Source organism: Notechis scutatus, chromosome 2 (assembly GCF_049901735.1).
Source record: "Notechis scutatus isolate UNSWTSFEM ecotype Mainland chromosome 2, rNotScu1.2, whole genome shotgun sequence".
Lineage (NCBI taxonomy): Eukaryota > Metazoa > Chordata > Lepidosauria > Squamata > Elapidae > Notechis > Notechis scutatus.
This window is the reverse complement of record NC_142010.1, coordinates 80,629,701-80,651,171: the sequence shown is the minus strand read 5'-3', so window position 1 is coordinate 80,651,171 and position 21,471 is coordinate 80,629,701. Positions and strand designations below refer to the sequence as shown.

General features: G+C 38.7%; 1 protein-coding gene across 1 annotated transcript; it reads right to left on the bottom strand.

Annotated features, from left to right (window-relative positions):
• Positions 1–7,755: 7,755 nt before the first annotated feature.
• SMIM32 (small integral membrane protein 32) lies at positions 7,756–9,563 on the bottom strand. Its single transcript, XM_087954080.1, has one exon. It carries the CDS (start codon positions 8,513–8,515, stop codon positions 8,123–8,125), a length of 393 nt encoding a protein of 130 aa, XP_087810206.1. The 5' UTR covers positions 8,516–9,563; the 3' UTR covers positions 7,756–8,122.
• Positions 9,564–21,471: the final 11,908 nt, after the last annotated feature.

The following is a 21,471-nucleotide window of genomic DNA, read 5'->3' as shown; positions in this document are numbered from 1 at the left end:
AAGGCATTGGGGTGAGTACTTTTCTTTGACTAGTAGGTCCTAGTCTGTTTAAAGCATTGTACTGGACGTTTACTAGTAGTTCTTTCTCTGAGAAGCAAAAATCTTCATAAGAGGTTTTTATAGAGGCTTTGCAGCTTTGAGTATGTAGCCTTGGCTCATTGTTTGTAAAATGTTTATGCAATTACCTGCCTCTGTCGTAGCACACTTCACTGTCCTTACTTGTCCATTTCCTATTGTATTTTCTGTGTCCTTGGTGCCAGTGGATTATCTTTCAGTATTTTTCATTTAATCTTAACTGCCTAATTCTTGCACATAATCTTCTGAATTTTTGAAGGTTTCTTGCCTAAGGACATGTCTATATGTAGTGCAAAATCAATATAATTTGACAAAAAGAAAATATAGAATATGAGAAGTGGGAGAGATCAAGCAAATCCTTCCATCTCTCAAATTTGAATCCTTCCTTCCCCCTTTCATAAGAATAACAGAGTTGGAAGGGACCGTGGAGGGCTTCTAGTCTGACTAGAAAATGATTGAACAAATGATTGTTCAATCTCTCCCTCCCTCTCTTCCTTCCTCCCCTTGCATCAATCCTTCTGCTTATCATTTCTTGCCTTTATGTCAATTTTTCATGTTATCATTTCTTGCCTTTATGTCAATTTTTCACAAAAGCAAAGATAATTTTGATCACTGTTTCTAATTATATATGTGGCTTACATATGCTGCCTTACACAAAAATTCCGACCTTGGCTTCTCAGAGTTGGCCTGCAGATTTCAACCAGCTATATCAAGAAATTTAAAAAGTTATCAGGAAAATCTCTTTTAAAAAGTCAAAATACAATGTCTGTACAGTTACTTGATATTTGGCAAGCTAGTTCTTTTTGAAGGGAACACTAGATTTCTTCCAGTTTTGCCAAATAGAAGAAAAGTAGACCTTTAACTGATTTCCATGAAGATGGCTAGGCCAAACCACAGGTTCTTGAAATCAGTTTCAAACTATCTTCTGAATCCTGAACTTATCAAACTATCTTCTGAATCCTGTGGGCAGAACATGCCCTTATTTGGAATCCTATTTATCTAGGCTTCAGTTATGTCAATCAATCAGAATAGAGCTGGAAGGGACCTTGGAGGCCTACTCTAGCCCACTTCTCAAGCAGGAGACTTTCTGTCTGCTGGACCTTCAGCCTATTTATAGGTATGAGATCTGAAAATAAGCAGGAGTTCATCTTGTCTCTAAGACTGTTCTTTAGAAATACAGTTAGAATTGCCTTGGGATATGTCTTCTACTGGCTGGATACATACATCATAATTAATACTCAAGAATACCAAAGCAACTTATTATTTCTTATGGATTTTCCCCCCTTCTTGCTAAATTTAATGGCAGTTTGTTTAAGGCTGCATGCTGATTTTTGAACATCACTTGTGCTCCTCTTGTCTAAATTATTTATTTATTCTCCAGTGGTCTTTTACATTCATCAGTGCTTCCATCTTGTTCAATTTGCAAGCGTTAACTTCTCAAACTCTCCCTATTTCTTTTCTTTTCTATAACACTATTAGAAATGTGTTAGAAAGATGAACAAACTAACCAAAATATTTTCTCTTTATAAAAATGTTTGGGGATTTTAAAGGATGTAACTTGGACTTTATCCTGATTTTAGAAAAAGCTATTACCCACTCAATTGATGTGCAGTGCCAGTATTTGAATATGCACACTACACTTCTGGAAAACATTCCTTTTGTTTCTCTCTCTGTTCATATATGTGTACAGAGTGAGTGTGTGTGTGTGTGTGCGCGTGCACAAAGTTTATCTTTGTAGGTGAACAGCTTGTGTTGCTGTGAATAATATATCACAAACTTTGAAGAAGCTCACAGTTGGAAGCAAAGTGTGCTTTAGCACTTAGATCATGACATGATACATGGAATTCATCTGAAGTGGAAGATGCAGATTTGGTAGCTTGGAACAGTCAAATTTCAACTTGAATATCACCTGAACAACATGTATTAAGGATTTTGCCTTAGATTTCAATTTCAAAATGACAGAACTTTGCTTCAGCTTCAACAACGAATCTTAAACATGTTACCAATGGGTTTTTTTTTAAATCTCATTAAAGGCTGACGTCTTTGAGATTTCAAAGCACAAATAACTAGGTATCTAAATAGACTCACTTTTAAAAGGATAATTAAAAGGAAGTCCTTCATCAAAAAAATCCCAGCACCCAACTGAGCAATGCTGGGTTCTGTAATGGAGAATATCTAAACTCTCCCCCTACGTTTCACTGGAGCCGCCTACTCCTGTATAAATACCACGTCCCACTGTACAATGTGTCTCTGCAGGAAAGCGGAACTTTGCATCTGGTTCAGTCTCTCCAGCTGTTATTAAGTGAAATTTGCTTCTGAAGAATTTTTGAAGGCTTAGAAATGTCTCCCGTTTGTTTGTGGGTTTTTTGTTTTTTTTTTGACAATTTGTATTTAAACATTCATTGCAATATTTAGAGAATCATTTTTCTAAAACCTTTTTTATCTGGCAGTCGATGAAAAAATAAAATTTATATATCAAAGATATTATGAAGTACCCATGGTTTTCCTTGCATAAGATGGCATTATAGTTCCCAGCATCCAAGAATTCCTGCTTTAGTGACTGAATAAAATGGTTCATTGAATCTGGTGAGAACAACCTTCCCAAATCGATGGCCTCCACATGTGTCCGGATAGCTATTTCTGGACTTCTCAATTAGCATCACCAATGGTGGAGAACTCAATTATAATCCCAAACCAGCTAGAATGCACCAAGTTGGGACATCTAGTATATCTGCTTTAACCAGCACCTCATTCAAAGGAAAGTGTCTTTTCCAGTCTTGCTAGCTGATTAACCGATAAGCCAAAGCAGCAAGGTATGTATCCTGCTATTAGTTTGGAGTCCCAATAATTGCATAGCGGATGACTGAGAAATGAACACATGTGACATACCTACACATCTACAATTGTTTTGTGATTGTATCCCATTCTTTGTGCAATTACAGCATTAAAAAATAAAATAAAATTATATAATTGAATCTAAAAGTAACATAACCACCTCCTGGATTTGAAAAACCTGTAGCTCTGATGGAGACTTGGTGTGGAAGACACATAAATTCTATCTCTTAAATCGGGAAAATTATGTTGCGGGATAATATGCTGCATTCCTGATATTACCATCTACCTTCAACTCCTGTTGTGCCCTGCCCTGCCACACCCTGCCATGTATTACCATGTATTGCCTGCTGGTAATTACTTGGACAAAGCTGCAATTTTGCAGTCTTGGCAAGGTTTCAGAAGTGGTTTGCCATTGCCTGGCAAAATGCAGAACACACAGGCCAACTGTACATTTGAACTTACTCCTTCTGCATTTCTACTGATTCCATCAAACATTACATCTCTGCAGCAACTTGTTCTGATTTATGTTAATTTCAATAGATTCTTGCAATAATTATTTTATAGCATGGTATCTTGATGTAGCTCATCTTCAGTTGGAAAGAGGGCTTTTCAATTCTTTTTTTTTTCTCTCCTTTTGAAGTTTTGTAGAAAAAGAACTATTAAAACAGGTTTTTCACAGATAAATTGGTGATCTCCTTTGGAAAACCAAGGGTTACTATACAGAGGAAAGGATTGATTTATCTCCATTTTTATCTGCAGTCGCTGGCATTTTAAGAGTGTTCTTTTGGATAGCAGGAAATACAGTACTTGCATCAGAAGCAACAGCAAAATTGGTTATGACTTAAGGCTATTGTAAACTTAAGCAAAAGTACGTTTATAAACATAAAAGTATGTTTTCATAAATCAAAGAATCGGGAGGAAAATGAATAAATGATTGGATAATTTAGTCTTAGACTAGTGAATTAACAGTGAGAGAATGTCACCTCCTGATTTACTGTGTGAGTGACATTATACCAGCCGTAGCTGGTGGGGAAAGACATACATATGAAAAGGTTTTGTTAAACAATCATAATTAAGTTACATTAAGATTGCCGAGGGAATTATTCCAGCTTTAGATGGGACTGATTGCAAACTCTGGATTTAGACGTGTAACCAGATGCTGCCAATTTGAGAGAAATTGGATATATATAATTCTATTGTATCTGCAGACCGGTAAAAGGTACTTTTACCATTTCCTTTGCAAGAAACTCTTATTTCTTTTGGATTGTGGAACATTTTGCTGCATTCTCAGCTTGTGTGGATTATTACTATCTTTATTTCATTCAGAGTAGCTTTCCCAGGATGAAAAATGTTAAAACACGTTTTAAAAATAGTAATATTTCTTACACATGATAAGGTGAGAATGTAACAAAAATGGTTTTGGACAATAGCAATGTTGATTTCTACAAATTTTCATCAAGCACATCATCTTTTAAATGGATTTCCATTCCAAAGAGACTTTCTTTTAGGGAGATGGGCAGTTTAGAAATATGAAATAATAAATAAATAATAAATTTCAGCATTAATGTTACGTTGTTTTTTTTTAAACTTCCCACCGTTTTTCTAGCTCAAGGTTGTATATACACAGGAGTTTTCCTAATTTTGTCCCCACAACACTCTGTGAGAGAAACTAGGATAAGAAACTGACTACTGCAAAGTCTCATCACTCAGTGAACTTGAACATTAATTTTCCTAGCTCCAAGTCCAAAATCTCAATCTTTATATTCCATTGGAATGTGATAAACAATTATCAGGATAAGTTCTCAATGAGGGCCATGTGTACATTCTGTTTTGTCTATTTATCACATCCTTCATTTCTTTACACTATATACATTGCATGTGTTTGAATTTGGCTCTCACAAAAATAATACAATATATACAACTTGCCTGTTGAAAAAAAAGGCTATTATTTATGTACTGATTTCCCAGGTTTATTGGAGAGGTCTGTAGGTGAGATATGAAAATGATAATTCTCTCCTTTTACTACCTTCATGGTTTCAAAGGGAAACTTCAAAGATGTTGTCAAAATTCTCTGGAATGGTTCACAGCACAAGAAGGAAGGCGGGGAAGAGCACACAAGGGTAGAGAAAGCTGAACAGGTGGGCAAGGGAACTACGTTCTTTTATAAAGGCATGGTAACAAGCTGTCCAGATCTGAAAATAAAATATTTTTAGCATAGCTGTCTCTAGCAATACAGATTATTAATTTGACTTTAAAACACTACCGAAAAATATTAAACTGAGATTCATAACAGCACCAGTATAAACTAATGTAGAGGTCAGGTGTTATATTGCCTGGTGTGTTTGATCCAGGTTTTAGCAGGATGAGACCGAGGGAACTCTTGATTAATGATTTAATTGACTTTCTCTAGAAACAAATACATTGGGCGGTAAACCTATTTTAATATAGGTTTAATATTGATGAGAATAGTCCTTTCCTCTGTCCCTTTCCAATATTTGGCCAGATTTTGCGACCACCAATATTTATGTAACCCAAACATTAACCTATGCGACTAACATGCATATTTTAATTTTTACCTTTCCTGAATGGAGTCTTCTCCTCACTCCACATATGATTCAGTTGTTGTGTGCAATCAAGTATTTCTTTAATTCATTAATAACAGATCTTCAAGGCTGCTTTCCAGAAAGTTCAACTTATTGATATATCCTAGAGTTTCTGCTTAGGGCAATAGCAGAATGAATCTTTTATAGCTATAAACAGCTCTACAGAACTCTGCCTTCCACTGAACCCTTCCATTTGATCAATACCAAAGCGTGTGACATTTTCAATCAAATGTTACATAGAAATTGAAGTTAATGACCATGGAAGTATGGACTTGGCAAGAAGCTATATTTAACTGATTTCTACCTTATTTTCTAAATTAAGAAACATGGATCATTGTCTATGGGTATCTTAGTATGGCAGTATCAGTTATGCATCTTAATGCACACTTTTGTGGCCTGTTATTTGGGTTAACCCTAGCCTTCACAATTCTGGATGCCACAACATGGGTCAGTTTCCCTCCAATGAATCAACCATGGGTCAGTTTCCCTCCAATGAATCAACCATGCAAAACTATTTTATGTTTGTTATTGCTCAGTGGCACGCATTTCACATTAGTTTTATACACACAGCAATAGCTGAACTGACAACAATGAATACTGTGCTGATGTTCTGAGATAGGCCCCACCATAACTGTGTCTTGCCAAAGAAATGTGACGAGACACTCAAATGCAGAACTGGTCTTAAATTCCTGCAATTGCCATTAGAAACATTGAATATTCAAGCGATTACTTTAAAAGGAAGAATGGACCCTATTAAAGGGAAGGAATAAAAACACATAATTGGCAAGGGCAATTAAACATCATTCTCAGTAATTGCAGGCAAATCACAATTGATTAAAAGTAGAAATAAGATTAATAAACACAGGTTTTAATTTTGAAAGTTTAAAATAGCTGAATAAAACAGCAAGGTTTGTATTTATATATATATATATTTATGGCTCAGCAAGACATTTCTACCTCTCCATATATGCAATGCAATGTATTCTTTAGCTTATTGCAATCTCCCCCAATTAATTCACATTTTGCATTCATTAACCTATGTCCACTTGCTGATGTGTACAACCCACTGAATTCAGGTTATGAATAAATAGATGTGTATACAAGTGCTCAGATTAGAGAGTAGTATATTTTCTTCCAGTGTAAACTCTTTAATACAATTGAGTTACTGGTTTGAGTCATTCTTTATTTCATTTTATAATTAAGTTAGCCTGTTAGCCATCCACTGAAATAGACAATAATTCTGATTAATGGCCTTTCTTCAAGATGCACTTGGACAATACAGTTTTCTGCAGTACTCCATGCATGGTAGCGATAAAAGAGAATATCTGTAGCTCAGGGTTAAATTATGGGGACCTTGGTGCTCTGAGCTTTGTGGCTTTCTTGCAGTCTAGTGCAAGAAACTAATGCACTGGTGATGTTACCCAGTTTAATAATAAAACATCTGCAAGAAAACCGTCAAGTTCAGAGAGCACCAAGGACCCCACAGTCATGCATAATCCCTATTTTGTTTCTATTACTTTGAACTTCTTACTGTATGTAGGTTAGCAGCCTTAAATTATCTTTAGTTATTCTACTATTAAAGTAGAATTTTCCCAATTATTGTGATTACCACCCCAAAGGATGGAAAAAATTAAGAGGCAGGGGAAGGACCCGCAATTAATAGAAACTTTGATGCCAATTAATTTTCTGCTGATTCAAGGAAAGCAGATAGCATTCCAGTTCAGCAGTGGAGAAAGGAATTAAGCTAGAGTATTGTAAAATTGTTTTCAGAGATTAGAGGATGCTTCTGGAGTTTATGAAACTTTATAAGTAGGTTTACAATGCATAAATGTCATTATTTCAGCAGTTCTGGTTCCTGAGCGCAAGCAATCACTTTCAGTATCTTTGGGGATCATAGGCAGACAGCAGTAGTCACAATATAATTTTCTCAAAAGAATCCAATTATAAAACAAGTTTTCATAGTACCTCTTCCAAAGAACTAAAGCAGACACTAAGCCAGACCTTGGATTTTAGAATCTCCCTTTCTTTTTTTTTAGCACCTTCCACTAAATTACAATATGTATATCTTAAGGCAAAAGGCAAAAAATTCAGGAAGGGGGGCAGATCCCAGCTTCATCAGCACAGAGTGCTTCATGGCATTATTTAAATATGTGCAAATAAACCATGCAAAGACTGGCAAGAACGCATCAGAGTTCGACTGCATATATTTTTTTTAATCAACGCAAGCTTTGCTGTATATAGTGAGTTGAACTGCTGAAATGTATACCCGTACTTTTAATACGTAGTCTGAAATCATTTATCATACGCACCCCGATCCACACATGGATGTTGATAATAATTGACTCGTGGAAATCCATACACATTCTTTTTATTTACATCTTTTTGAAATCATCTTGCACATGCAGAAAAAAGTATGCACGTGTATGTGAAATAGGTCTCTTTCAGAGCATGTTTCCTATTGATGTTAGTTGTCGAAGAGAAAATCTTAATTTGTACAGAGCTGGCTTTATATCCCCATGACAAATTGCATAAGAGAGTTCACCAGATCCTCCTGGTCAGAACAGAGCTTAGCTTAGACCTTCCCCCGCACCCTTCTTACTGCCCGAAGATTAGACAGCTTGCGTTTTCCATGGGCTCCTAGCTTCTCGCAGGGATCGATCATAAGGAAGTGTAGCAAAAAAAGAATGTTTCAGCTGGCAGTTAATAAAAAGTACAATGATGGTGACAGCCAAGAGCAGGAGGAAGAACAGGACCACATATGTCACCAAGTCTGGCTTATTGATTTCACCTTCTTTTAACACTCTGGCTGTGGACATGTAAAAACCCGAAGAGCTGATAGGTCTGTGGGTGCTCCCTGGATAGGGAGTGTTGGTCTGAACGATCAGGTGGGGATCGGATGCAGTGGTTGAATTGAGAAGTTCCCCATACATTTTCCTCCTTAAATATTTTCCTTGTGGCTTATCCAGGAACACGGCTTCGGGTTTGTGCATGCATGCATGCATGTAGGTCTGTTATATAGCAAAGGAAAGGTTCTTCTAGGTAAGTGAGAGTTGCATTCAGAATTAAAAAGAAGGTTGGGTCCTTCCCTTAAAAAGTGTTATTCACGAATGGCATCCATGGCATCAGCCATCTAAGGATGTTTTTCAGCCCAGAAGAGCTGAAGAGTTTCTGTCCTGGCCCTTTGCCAATGCCCCTTTGTTTTGATCGGATTTCTGCTTGCATGGAGAAGCAGAGGGGTCCTAAAAGTTGAGAACTTTTGGCCGAGCAATTCGGTTTGCTCTGGAAAAGGAACCCCCGGATCCCCTTCCCCACAAAAAAAAAAAAAAGCAAAGAAAGAGGTTGGCGGCGTGGGGAGGGGGGTGTCACTCACTTGCTTGGAAGAGAAACCACCGCGAGGTGCTTCGAAGGAGAGGCGCCCCTGCCTCCAAGGCTTGGGAAATTCACGTCCACCAAAAGGCACCCCGTCTTCCTGGGCGTTTGGCTGAGTCTCCAGAGGCGAGCCCCAGTTTTCTTCTGAAATGACCGCCTCTGCGTCGCATTAGTGGTCTCCTGCTTTCAAATGGCTCTGCTAGAAGGAAGCCCCGCGCTCAAGAGCTGCTTTCTCCCCCGATGGCTGGAGAAGCCAGAGGAGGTCGAGAGAGAGAGAGAGGAGGAGAGGTTCTTCTCGTGGAAGGAGGGAATCGGGCTCCCCAAGGTTGCAGTGTGACACCCCCTTTTTCTCCCCCTCTCCTCCTCAGCAGAAGCCGAAGCTGCAGCGGCGAGGCTTCACCTTCTTGCGCGGCTCAGCAGAGAAGGGTGGCAGGTGGCAGCGTCGCCTCTTTCTGTCGCTCGTGACATCTTGCAGGACGCGGCGGCGAGAGGCAGCGATGGGCAAGATAAATCCCCGAGGGCTGTGGCTTCCAGAGTGGAGCGGGAAGAAGAAAGCAGCCAGCCCCTGCGTCCCAGACGCAGGCAAACTGCGTCGGAGACTTCGCCTCTCCTCTTGAGACGTGGCTTATGGGCACTGGACCCCCTTGAGGGCAAAGAGGCCAGACCCTCTTTCCCTTCTTTCCCACGGGTCCCAGCGCTCTTTGCAGCCTGGCGGTGAAGGAGCTAAATCTCTCATCAGATCACCTCCCTCTCCCTCGCTCTCTTTCCCTCCCTCCCTCTCATTCTCACCCTCTCAGTGTCGTTAGGTTGTGTTACACACTGCAGCGAAAGTCCAGACAGATGAAAGCAGTGGGTTGGAGGAAGACAGAAGCCTGGGAAAAGATCCCTTTCCTTGGTGGGGTGCGGAGTGGAGAACAAAGCCCTTTACCACCTCTTCTCGTGAGGGTAGCCTTCGGAAAAACCAGATCAAGGAAGTTTCACACTACGGAACTGAGACTCGGTGCTGTGGAGCTGGCTGCACAATTAACTGGTGGACAGTGGGCCAAAAGAAGGAAGTAGTAGCTCCTCTTAGACAGAGGACCATACAAGACTGGTATTGCATCAGATGTGTGTGTTTGGGAAGAGTTTCAAGATTTCAAAGAGAAGAAATGAATCTGTAAACTGGAGAGGATGTTTTTGATTTCCTAAAGCCAGCAACTCCTGTCAAACGCAAATAAAATCGCTCTCTCTCTCCCAACCCACCCCCAATTCTTCTCCCAGCTTCCTCTGAGAGAAGTTGCCTATTTTATATCCCTGTACCAAATAATTTATCTCTAAGAAGAAAAGGGCAGTCAAAGAAAGAGAAGGAAGGAAAAAAAGGAAGGAAGGAAGGAAGGAAGGAAGGAAGGAAGGAAGGAAGGAAGGAAGGAAGGAAGGAAGGAAGGAAGGAAGGAAGGAAGGAAGGATGGGCTTCCTCCCTGACTCACAGCCTGATAAATCTCAAATAACTAATTACTAATTCTTGTGCTTCTTTGTCCACGCTGACCCAGTGATCTTAATGAGAATCCTCCAGGGCAGGACAACATGATTGTTCATGAGAAATTTTCATTGTTCATGAGAACCTTTCTTAAGGCTCTGGAAGGCATCCAGAGCAGAGCTGAGATTTCAGTCATGGTTTTCAGACTCATATTAGAAGAAACATGCATTCAAATAAGGTGGAGAAAATAAAGGAAAGATGAATGGAAAGCTGGCATAGCATAAAGAGGTTAGATAACAATGTAGAAATTCTCAATTTGAATCTTAACTGATTGCTTGACTTGTCAGTGGTGGTAGGGAAGACAGAAGAATCAATGTGCTTTCTTATAGCTTTACATGTGATAGACAAGGTGACCACTGACATCACATTATACACCACATTGCCTTTTTTTCCCTCCTCTGTTCCCCTCTTACTTCTTTGGCACTTTCCTAGCAGAAGTGATGAAGCATAGTTGTATCTTTGCCAAAAACTCACTACGTAGTATCTTTAAACCCATTACAGTCCAAGCTTCAACTCCACTTCATATGATTCAACCACACAGCATCACTTTTAAGAATATAACGTACAAGAGACATACAGTGTTTTGAATATTTCCAAGGGCTTTCTTTGTTGAATAATGCTGGCCTTTATTTATTTAAACTTAATATATCCTGCTCTCCAGCACAAGCTGTTCATGAAGCACAGTTTATAAATGAAGAGGCCCTGTTGTCAGGCTTCCAAATTAAAAGACTTAGCACCAGAGGCATCAAGGTTGAATAGAAGGAAGAAACAAGCAAATTCAGAGCCTTGTGAAGGGGGGAAGCAGGTCAATTTAAGGCAAGTCCAATTTTATTGCTTATAAATTTATATGGCTACCTATCTCACAAGAAGTGATTCAGGGCAGTGTACAACAATCAACTAAAATAACAAATATATAAAAATAATTATAAAAATATACAGATCATTATTAAAAATTAACATTATTAAAATATACAAACCACAAGGTATATGGAGAAAGTGAACTTATCAACTACAATAGCGAAACCATTTAAGAATGTCTGGTTCTCTGTGACTCAGATGTCAGGCGCCAAAAATCAAGAAAGACAGATGCTTCAACACAGTTTTCTTTACTGTTCCTCACTGATAGATAGAAATCTTGCCAAAGATACAGCCTCTCCCTCCTGGGAATCCTGACTATATTCCACCATACCCAAAGCCATTGCCAGATTCAAAAGAATAGGAAATTGCTATGTGTGTTCTGCATGCATACAATGTACAGTATGACCTACTGTACATAGCTTTTAAATTCAATTTATATTTGAGCCTTATTGCCATGAGGGGTGGGTTTTTATTCTTTTTTGCTACTACTGTGCCGGCATCCTCTCCTTAAATGATCTCACAGTACACAATTAGTTTTTACTAGTTGGGATACTATGACCATTTATTTATTAATTTTTCTTTGTTTAATTTGTACCCTGCTTTTTGTACTGGAGGTCATGGTGACATATGTGGTGCTTCCTCCTCCTTCGTTCCCATGCCTCAATGAGCCTGCTGGGTAGATTGGGCTGAGAGAGTGGGATGTCCCAAAATTACCCAGGGACCTTCTGTGGGTGAGACTGGACTAGAACCTGGGTCTTCCTGCTCCTAGTTGACCACAGAACTGCTACATCACTGCCTCCCCATTTACTGATCATTACCTGGGCAGGGGAAATTAATATAAGCTGAATTTCTTCAATGCCTGGAGGGTGAAAGGGAGATAATTTTACAATTGAGGATTTTATTCTCATGATATGAAAAGCAGCCTACAGCAATTCACTTTTAGTTTCCAGGAAGCAGCTGCAGAGAAGTTATTCCAATAAAGATGATTAGATAGATAGATAGATAGATAGATAGATAGATAGATAGATAGATAGATAGATAGGCAGGCAGGCAGGCAGGCAGGCAGGCAGGCAGGCAGGCAGGCATAGGCATATAGATAGATGATAGATAGATAGGTGATAGATAGAAAATAGATTTGAGTAGATATATAAAAATGGATAATACAGGTAAATAGGTAAACAAACAAACATCAACCATACAAACAAGGTAGTTGTGAATTTTTGTACATTTCCCCAAGATTTGCAGATCTCTGACTGAATTAGTATAGGAGGAATGGTTGTACCAGGACCTCCAGTCAGCTGCACTGAATGACAACACCAGGGTTTTAATAGGTGATGAGGTTTTAATGTCTCAACCACCAAAAACTGGATACAGAAAAGGACATAGGACACATTGTTCAAAATGATTTACCATAGTTATTTTAGTTAAAATATTTCATATATCTATATTTATATTTAGATATAGATTATTTCTGTCTCTGTCTGTCTGTCTGTCTCTGTGTGTCTCTCTCTCTCTGTGTCTCTCTGTTTGGATAACTACTACAGATATGGACTTAAAGCAGCATTCGTGGGGGCTATGAGGAGGGGCAGGTGTCAAAAAAATCAAGACAGCAGATGCGAGTATGCAGTTAAAGCCCGTGTGTTGCATATTACAAAGAGGTGAAATGTAGTTGTGTGGCTGGCATTTTCCCTTTTTTGATATCCCTCTATGGATGTCTCTGAACTGTATGATGCCATGCCATGTTGTGGAACTCTTCTGAGTTAAAAGTTTGTGGGTTGTTTCCTAAGAATACGAAGGAGAAAAACCTTGTCCATTGTAGTTCTGTAAGGGAAAAGTTGGTCAGCTGCTTCCCCCTAGCTGTTGGAAGACTTGCTTTCAATGTATCTTCCTCCCCAATAAAATTATGTAATGTTGAAATAATGGTGGGCATGCACAATTCAAGAACGTTTCCTTCCTCATCATAGCAATAAATTGTGTGGATAAAGCATCCATAACCAGCCACTAATTCTGCCATTTGCTGGCCCAGCTTTCTGCTTTTTGTTCCCATGTGCTTCACTTGCCCTGTAGCTATAACAATTTAGACATAATCAGTTTAGAGCAGGAACTGCTAATTGTTGTGCTTTAGCTACTAAATCTTATTTGGGGATAAAAACAGCATTAAATTACAACTATCTTGTCTGTATGCTGCATTATTATAGATGTATTAATCCCTTTCTGGCATATTCTTAGCAGAGACCTATTTGTGCTAATAAAAGAGCTGATAAGAAGTATTCATGTTTGCCAGGCATAATTTGAACCAAAATCAATAAATCCCATCTTAATTTGAGAAATAGTTTTATTTTTGAAAGCCCATCTTTCATTGTCTTTTTATTAATTTAGCAGAAGATTGGATACAAGAGTTAAAAACGTGCTTAAGCTTTCAGAGGCTCATAGGCCCTATTGTTTTAATGGAGTTCATTTCTTAGCTAATATTGGTCCACAGTGTTGTATCTGGTTGTAGACAAAAGACCTATTCTAAAACCTGCAGAATTTTCTTCCATACGATAGAGCATTTCAGGCGGCTTTAGGAGGAGATTCTAACCCTAGCGGCTATTTGAGAAGCAGATTTTGAGTTCTGATGGGAGCACCTCTTCAACCTGAGCCCTTTGGTCTTTTTGTCTGAGTAATTGAAATAGAACAACTTGCATGCACACTTCAGATGAGAAATATATTTTTGAAGTATTCTAGCCTCCAAGCCAGATGTAAGATTCAAGATAAAGCAAAGCAAAAATATATGGTCATCATCTTCTCAGTAGGGACAACCAACTTATATTGGCACTATTATATTTCCAGGAGAACAACAGGCTTCAATTGAACCTTGGCAAGGCTTGGGCTCTGCTGATTGTAGGACTGTGCCATCTTTGGTGCTGGATGGGGTTGCACCGCCTCAAACAAACCCAGCTGTAATCTGACTCACAACTTTTGCTTTAAGAATGGGTGGCAGACATGCCTTGGGAGGGGGCTTCGCATAGCTTCATCTTGTGTGCCAATTATGCCTGCTCCTGATTTGGGAGGCTCTGTTCAGAGTCACTCATGAGATTGGACTTCTGTAATGCACTGTACACAGGGCCACTGTTGACACTTCTGGAAGCTTCAAATGGTACAGAACGCAATGGCATGGACAGTAATGTGTGTTCTCAGAATAGCAGGGGTGGGATTCTACCAGTTTGCACCCATTCTCTAGAACCAGTTCGGAGAACTGGTTGTTAAAAGAAATTACTGGCCTAATCCTGTAAGGAAGGCAGGAAGGAAACATTCTGGTGTTGCTTACAGAAACCGCCTCTTTGTTAACCCTTATTACATTCTTGGCACGACTAGACTTCCTGTCTCAGGAACTTCTCTGGAGTTTTTTTCCCCTCCTTTGCTGGCACTTTGCTTGTGTGGAGTGACCATTCAAAGTTACAATGGCACTGAAAAAAGTGACTTATGACCATTTTCCACACTTACGACTATTGCAGCATCCCCACAGTCATGAGAGGCCAGGGAAGGAGATGTGTGCCTCGATGTGAGTGATATTGAGTTGGCCACACCCAGCCAATAACATGACCACCGAGCCATGTCTACCCAGTCACATGACCACCTAAGCCACGCCCACCACCTAAGCCACGCCCACCACCTAAGCCACACCCACAGAACCAGTTATTAAAAAATTTGAATCCCACCCCTGCAGAATAGCACATATCAACTGTGCTCCATGAGTTGCATTGGCTGCCAGTTTGCTTACCGGTCCATTTCATCATGGTAGTTTTAATCTTCATAGCATGGGTTTCAATTATCTGAGGGACTGCTCTCCCCAATTATATTAGCCTTTCCCATTATAACTGGAAAAGGAAGCAGGTACCATCTGCTAGGGACTTATATTTGATAAGTCTCAGGAGGTGAGCCTCCTGTGCTGTGGTTATTGTAGTCTCCTCCCATGCCTGCAAGTCAGATTAGCTCCACCCCTGCTTAATGTTCTGGTAGTTCCACAAGACCTGGCTAGATCATGAAGTGTCAGCTGGTGCTCCATTCAAAATCCAAGAAAGAAATACTTAGACTCCATTAATTAGAGAAAAGATATCTTTTACTGGAAATCAAGTGGTAGCAACAAAAGAATTCTGAATCTGAGAAAATGGGCGTATAAACCACATATACAAAGTGATGGCAATGTTCCCACCCCCAATAGTTCAATTGGCTCATGCAATTAAAAGTTGTGTATATCATCATGTGGGCATCTCCAGGTGGTGATGAGGCCTCTGTCTGTTGACCTTGACATATTTTGATAAAGAGTTGCAGCTGCTCATAGCATAGGATAGAAGCCTAAGCAAGAACCTTCCCCCCTGCAACTTATACAGTTCTGTTTTGTAACACCTCCAGCTCACTTCCCATAACCATATCCCCCCTCCTCCCCCTGTTACTTATGACAGCTGAAAGATGCAAAGCAAAGGGAGAAAATCTTGAAGGCTGACATGAAGCCTGGGAATCCCAGGGAACCAGTGACATTCTAAGATGGCGCCACTATTGCAGTTAATCGATTCACTGTCTCTATGTGGTTTGTATTTTTTATTTTTAATAACAATTGTTTTATATCATGATTGTTTCTATAGATTTATTGTTTGACTTGATCGTTCTACCTGGCCCAGTGTCACTTCTTGTAAGATGGGCAGCTGTATAAATCTGATAAATAAATAAATCACTTGATACTTTCAAGAAGAGATTGAATTGCCATTTGTCAGAAATGGTGTAGGGTCTCCTGCTTGGGTGGGGGGTTGGACTAGATGACCTACAAGGTCTCTTCCAACTCTGTTAATCTATAATCTAAATAATCTTAAGGATTTACCCAACTGAATGCAGTTTCTGGATCTATCAGATGGAAAAGAATCAAAAATTTCATAAGCACATGGGACCAGCAGAGAATACTCAATTAATCATTTATTCATTTAGACCTCATTCCAACTCACAGCAGTAAATTATGTTGAACACAGTGAGATTCACTTCTGGGCAGAAATGCATAGGCTAGTAGTTAGTAAGTTAGTTAGTTAACCCTGGAAGGCTGCCTGGGTAGAAAGAGGAGCTATAAATAACAGGCTCTTGAAAAGCATTCATGAAATATCTAGTAGATGTTTTCTCTTTATGCTTGCAGCTAAATAACCCAGCCACTCCAGATTTGGAGAGGTATCCAGGGAATTCCAGGTGAAGTGAGGTGTGGTGGTCATTTACTATTGGATGCAGCTTGAACACAATAACATTATAACAGCAATTACCCTGTTGCAGGGATTCCACAAAAGTCTACTGGAATCCAACAAAAAACAAACCAAGATTGAGGCCAATTTTTAATTTAACACCTGGGAACATAGAAACTATGTTTGCACTATTTTAACTCATAAAATAAGAAGGAACGTGCTTACGATGAAACAAAATGCTATATCTCTTCTCTATATAGAGCCCTAGTGCCTTCTTTCCTCATACACATACAAATAATCAGCACAGCTGCTCTAGAATCCCTACTGCTCAGGGAAATAGAAAACACAACATAATATACAGCAGTGGCTGAAAATGTGTTTAATATTTAATTGACTCCAGTTTGCCGAACATTTCACTGTTGTTTTACTGTCCTGATTTTAACCTGGTGCCTGCCTACCTGCCTTTTGCAATTTTAAGACGTTTTGATGTGGGTTTTCGAGCCTTTAATAGTTTTTAATTTTATTTCCTATGCCCCCTTGAGATGGTCAGGATTATAATGGATTTTAATGAAAGGTGGGTAATAGTAAGTGATAATTAATAAAAATGCACTTATTTATCCTTTCCAACATATGCATTCAGTTCAATTGAGATCGCTGGAAAATTGTTTTCAATTCAATGGCACATTATGGTTAAAGGGAGATAAAACCCTTAGTGACACAGCCTTCACCTTAAAACAAAGAAAATTGAGGGTGCTAGTTATCGCTTATTAAAGCCCTTTGTATCATAGGGCCTGGTTATTGGAAGCATTGTGTTCTATAGTTTCTGTCTACCCTATATGAATCAACAAGGTTGCCATATTCCAGGTCCCATCAATTAACAGTGTCACCTGACCCAGGAATGGGCCTTCTTGATCATAGAGAAACCCTAATGGTTTCAAAAAGTTGCTTCCACTCTGACCTTATTAAAAACTCCCTTTTTACAACACTGTAATCCTTTAATTCAGGGTAGAGTCGGGGTGACTGGCTAGAGCTGAACATTTACTGAACAGATGCCCTTCCTGATGCCAACATGGAGTTTGCAGCAGATATTTTTTCTTTGCACCCCTGGAGAGAAACAACTGTCCCTACCTAAGGTTGAACTCTCACCCTTCTGAGTGGGAGGCAAATGTTTTTACCACTAGGCCACCATGCTGCTCATGACCTTGTTCAAATGAGCATTGAAACCTTGCTGTTCATCCAGTCTGGCCAGCGTGGGTGGTGAACTCTTTGTAGGATACTGTATTTGCTCAAGTAGATGCTGCTCTTTTACTCAGGTTGAATTTATGTTTTACCACCACAAAAATAGTTTGTCATGAAAGCGACTGCCTACAAAGGCTTCAGGATTGGGCTGAAAGGGGAAAGCGGAATGCTCCGTCCCATAATTGGACAGACCAGGTTGCCCTGATAAACTGGTCTCACCGGAAAAACACACTCTTTTACTTGTTTATTTTTCTTATTATATATTTTGTATTATTTTATGTTGAGAAGGAATCAGGCAGCCTCTACATTTAACATTCAATCAGTCAGTCAATCAAATAAATTATTGTTTTGTGCTTCACCTTGTAGGGTTAATTTTTGGGTGTAATGTGTATGAAAGTGAGAGAGAAGGCAATGTTGTTGTTAGATATATTTTATTATTTTTTTTGCCTTTGAGAGGAAAATGTGTTTATGCTAAGTTTGGGCAAATTAACAATTTTAACCAGTGAAATAAGCAATGAAAAAGAAATCTTAAATGGATTGCTTTGAGTTTTGATTATTTGAGTTGAAAAAAATTAAAAAGAAAGGGAAACACCCCCCCCCTCTATTTATCACAAGGAATTTGTTATGGTTGTCAATGCAAATAACATCTTTTTTTGGGGGGGGGGGGGGGGGAAGAAGAGGAAGGAGGAAGATTCTGTAAGATTCTTTCCATCTTCTTGCCATTTTATGGACCTATCTCCACCTTGATGATATGGCTAATAAGCTGAGTGGAGGTCTATGTTTTCCTGCAAGTAAAACTGTTGCAAAGACTGGAATGTACCTTTTATTAGAAAACCTTTGCATCTTATTGAATGTGACTGCAAATGGTTTATCCGAAATGGCTTTATCATATACAGCAGGCAGAAGTGGCCATTTGTGTTGCCGCTGTTTCTTAATGGATTGTTATGCCAACCATAAAAAAAAGTTAGAAAACTTATCTATCCATTTATATGTCATCTGCACCCTTCAAGTACAGTCCATTCAGTGTCTTTGGCTGCTAACTTTTGAGAATTGCATTATTAGAGAATTTCTGGATGGATGATAAAAATTGAAACCAAGGTCAAGGAAATTAAGATGAACATTGCTAATATTCTGCACTAGCAGCAGAAGGATATAGATCAGAAATTATCTATTCAGAAGGGAAGAAATGGAGAGAATACTGCTAATCCTTGACTTATCGCCAGTCTGGTCAGCAACTGTTTGAAGTTATGATAGACCTCTTCAGGGTACTTATGACTTAGTTTTGGTTTTTGGCCAAATTGGTTCATAGTAAACATAGTGGCATTTGCTTAACAATTGCAGGAGCAATTTTATGACTGCAATGTTCTCCTAATGACCACTACAGGGAAGATTTAAAAAATGGGTTGGCCTCATGGGTGACCTGATTTATGAATGACATGACTTATGACCATAATGGGCTGACTCCATTATGGTTGTAAGTCATGGACTACATTGAAACTTTTGCCAGATGCTTGTGTTTTTTCAGTTTCAATTCCTTCTAAACTAAGCACATTCTTTTCCTATCCCTATCCATTTCAAGACTAACTGAAGGTGTTGGTGCCAAGGAGTAGTGGAATTCTCAGCAGATCAAGTCTTTTTTAATTTCTGTTTCACTCCAGTCATCTTCTGAAGGATTTAGGACTCTCTCATTCTGCTGATGCTTCAGATGTGTTACATTTAACTGTTATTGTTGCAATAGTATGAGTATGTTGTGATTTTAGGGCTGCTTTAGGAAAGGTAATATGAATGAGAGAAAGGCAGAGAATGATTAGATAACAGCTTGTTTACTTCCATGGTTTTAAAGGACTGCCTTTAAATTGAGGGAGATGTTTTTGATTTGGATCTTTAAATGAGAAGTTGTATAGTTCCCATGAAAAGCAGGATGTACAGCAGGTGTGTCAAACTTGCGGCCCATAGGCAGGATGCGTCACATGCTGGCCCCACCCCTGCCTGGTTTAGTGAAGGGGAAAAAGTCCCAATACGTCATGTGATGCCACCGTGACTATGAGTTTGACACCCCTGATGTACAGCAACAAATAAATAGATTATACAAATAATCCATGTTATGGTTGGAAGTAAAAAAAACAAAACTAAATGTTCTTGATCTTTGATTCCACATGGAGTTTAACCATGTAAAGTATGTGAATTGTTATGAATGATGTTTGTATTCAAATATTTATTTGGATTTATATAGTATTCAGAAAGCTCTGACACAACTTAAGAGATAACCAACACAGTCCTTCTGTGACGTGTTATCTTCTAGACAATTTTCAGTCAATTTTAACCAACGGCATTACTAGCTAGGAATGATTTCAGAATCATCATTCAATGCATCTGGATTTCAAGAGACGATTAAATGTTGATAGCAACATACAAAATGGATGAGTATAACGTGCAGTGTGTTACATGAAAGGAATTTTTTTTTTCTGATTTTAGAGAAAGGCTTCTCCCTTTTGTGACGAGAAAGAGAAAGCCTTTTTTTCTTCTGCAAAGGGAACATTGCCTTGCCAATATTAACATTCTATTGTATATATTATTAAAGAATAAACCAACATTGCTGTGAATTACAACCATGGGGCCTTTTAAATTGAAATTACTGATCAGTGGCTATCTCTTAAACAGTTTGTGCCAATGTTCCTGCTTCATTTTAAATTGCTTTCCCTGGTGGGCTAAATAAAGTGGTCTGCTAACTACGAATGAACATTAATTCTGAAAGATGCAGAAAATGTTTTTAATTGAATGTTCTAGTAATTATTTCTTTGTCCCTTATTTTGGGAAGGATGGGTACAGCAAGATTGAGTAATCTCTTTTCTAAATGGCTATGTGATTGTCTCTGAAGGAAGAATACACAAACACACGCACATATACACACAACCCTACTTAGCCTAGCTTCTTTGAATTGGCAATTCTTGTGTAATAATAATCATATCTGTGAGGTCCTCTGAACATACAAGCCATCCACACAGACAGTATTAGTAGGGCAGTCCAGCATGACACACTGAGAACAAATGATGGCTGAGTAAAACCAAGAAACAGTGGATGGCCTAATATTAGTTAATGATTAGTTAATGATTAGTTAATGATTAGTTAATGATTAGTTAAGATGCAGGTCCAGTTTCCTGGACCTGCATCTTAACTGTAATTAAGAGATCAAGTGACTAAAGCTGTGATAGAGAACTTGCAATTGTTTAGGTATTATTAGACCTCTCCTTACCTCCATGAGCTTTCTTACTTTTAGGATGCTAGGAATTATTTTTGCCCCTTTCCCTGTTCTATCAGGAACTTGATCCAATCTTCCTGATCTTTTCTTCAAAGCACATTGTCCTTTATACTACATTATTTATAGTGGACTAATACAGAAATACACTTGGTCACCCAACCTCCCTTCTGATGTCATGCTTTAAAGGTGTGACTTGAAAAATGCTTAAAGTCTGAATTCAAGAGATAAGAAGAGGCCAAAAGAGAGTCGGGATGCTTCACCAAGAAGAGATCAGAAATAAGAAATTAGTACAACTCACCAAACAGTGTTATATGACCTATTGTGAAATGCTCAAGATTGTCTGAACCACTTAATTCTGTTTTTTAATTTAATGTTTTATTAGAATTTTATAATATAATAAAACATAAAGAATAAATAAAAGGGAAAATAAAGGAAATAAAGAGAAACAAGAGGAGGTAAAAAATATATAATGTTCATTTCCCCCTTTCTTTCTATTGAGTACTGTAATTTCTATCT

Bases quoted from the DNA above. Each gene is read 5' to 3' on its own strand.
- SMIM32 (XM_087954080.1), bottom strand. From the start codon at position 8,515: ATGCATGCATGCATGCACAAACCCGAAGCCGTGTTCCTGGATAAGCCA.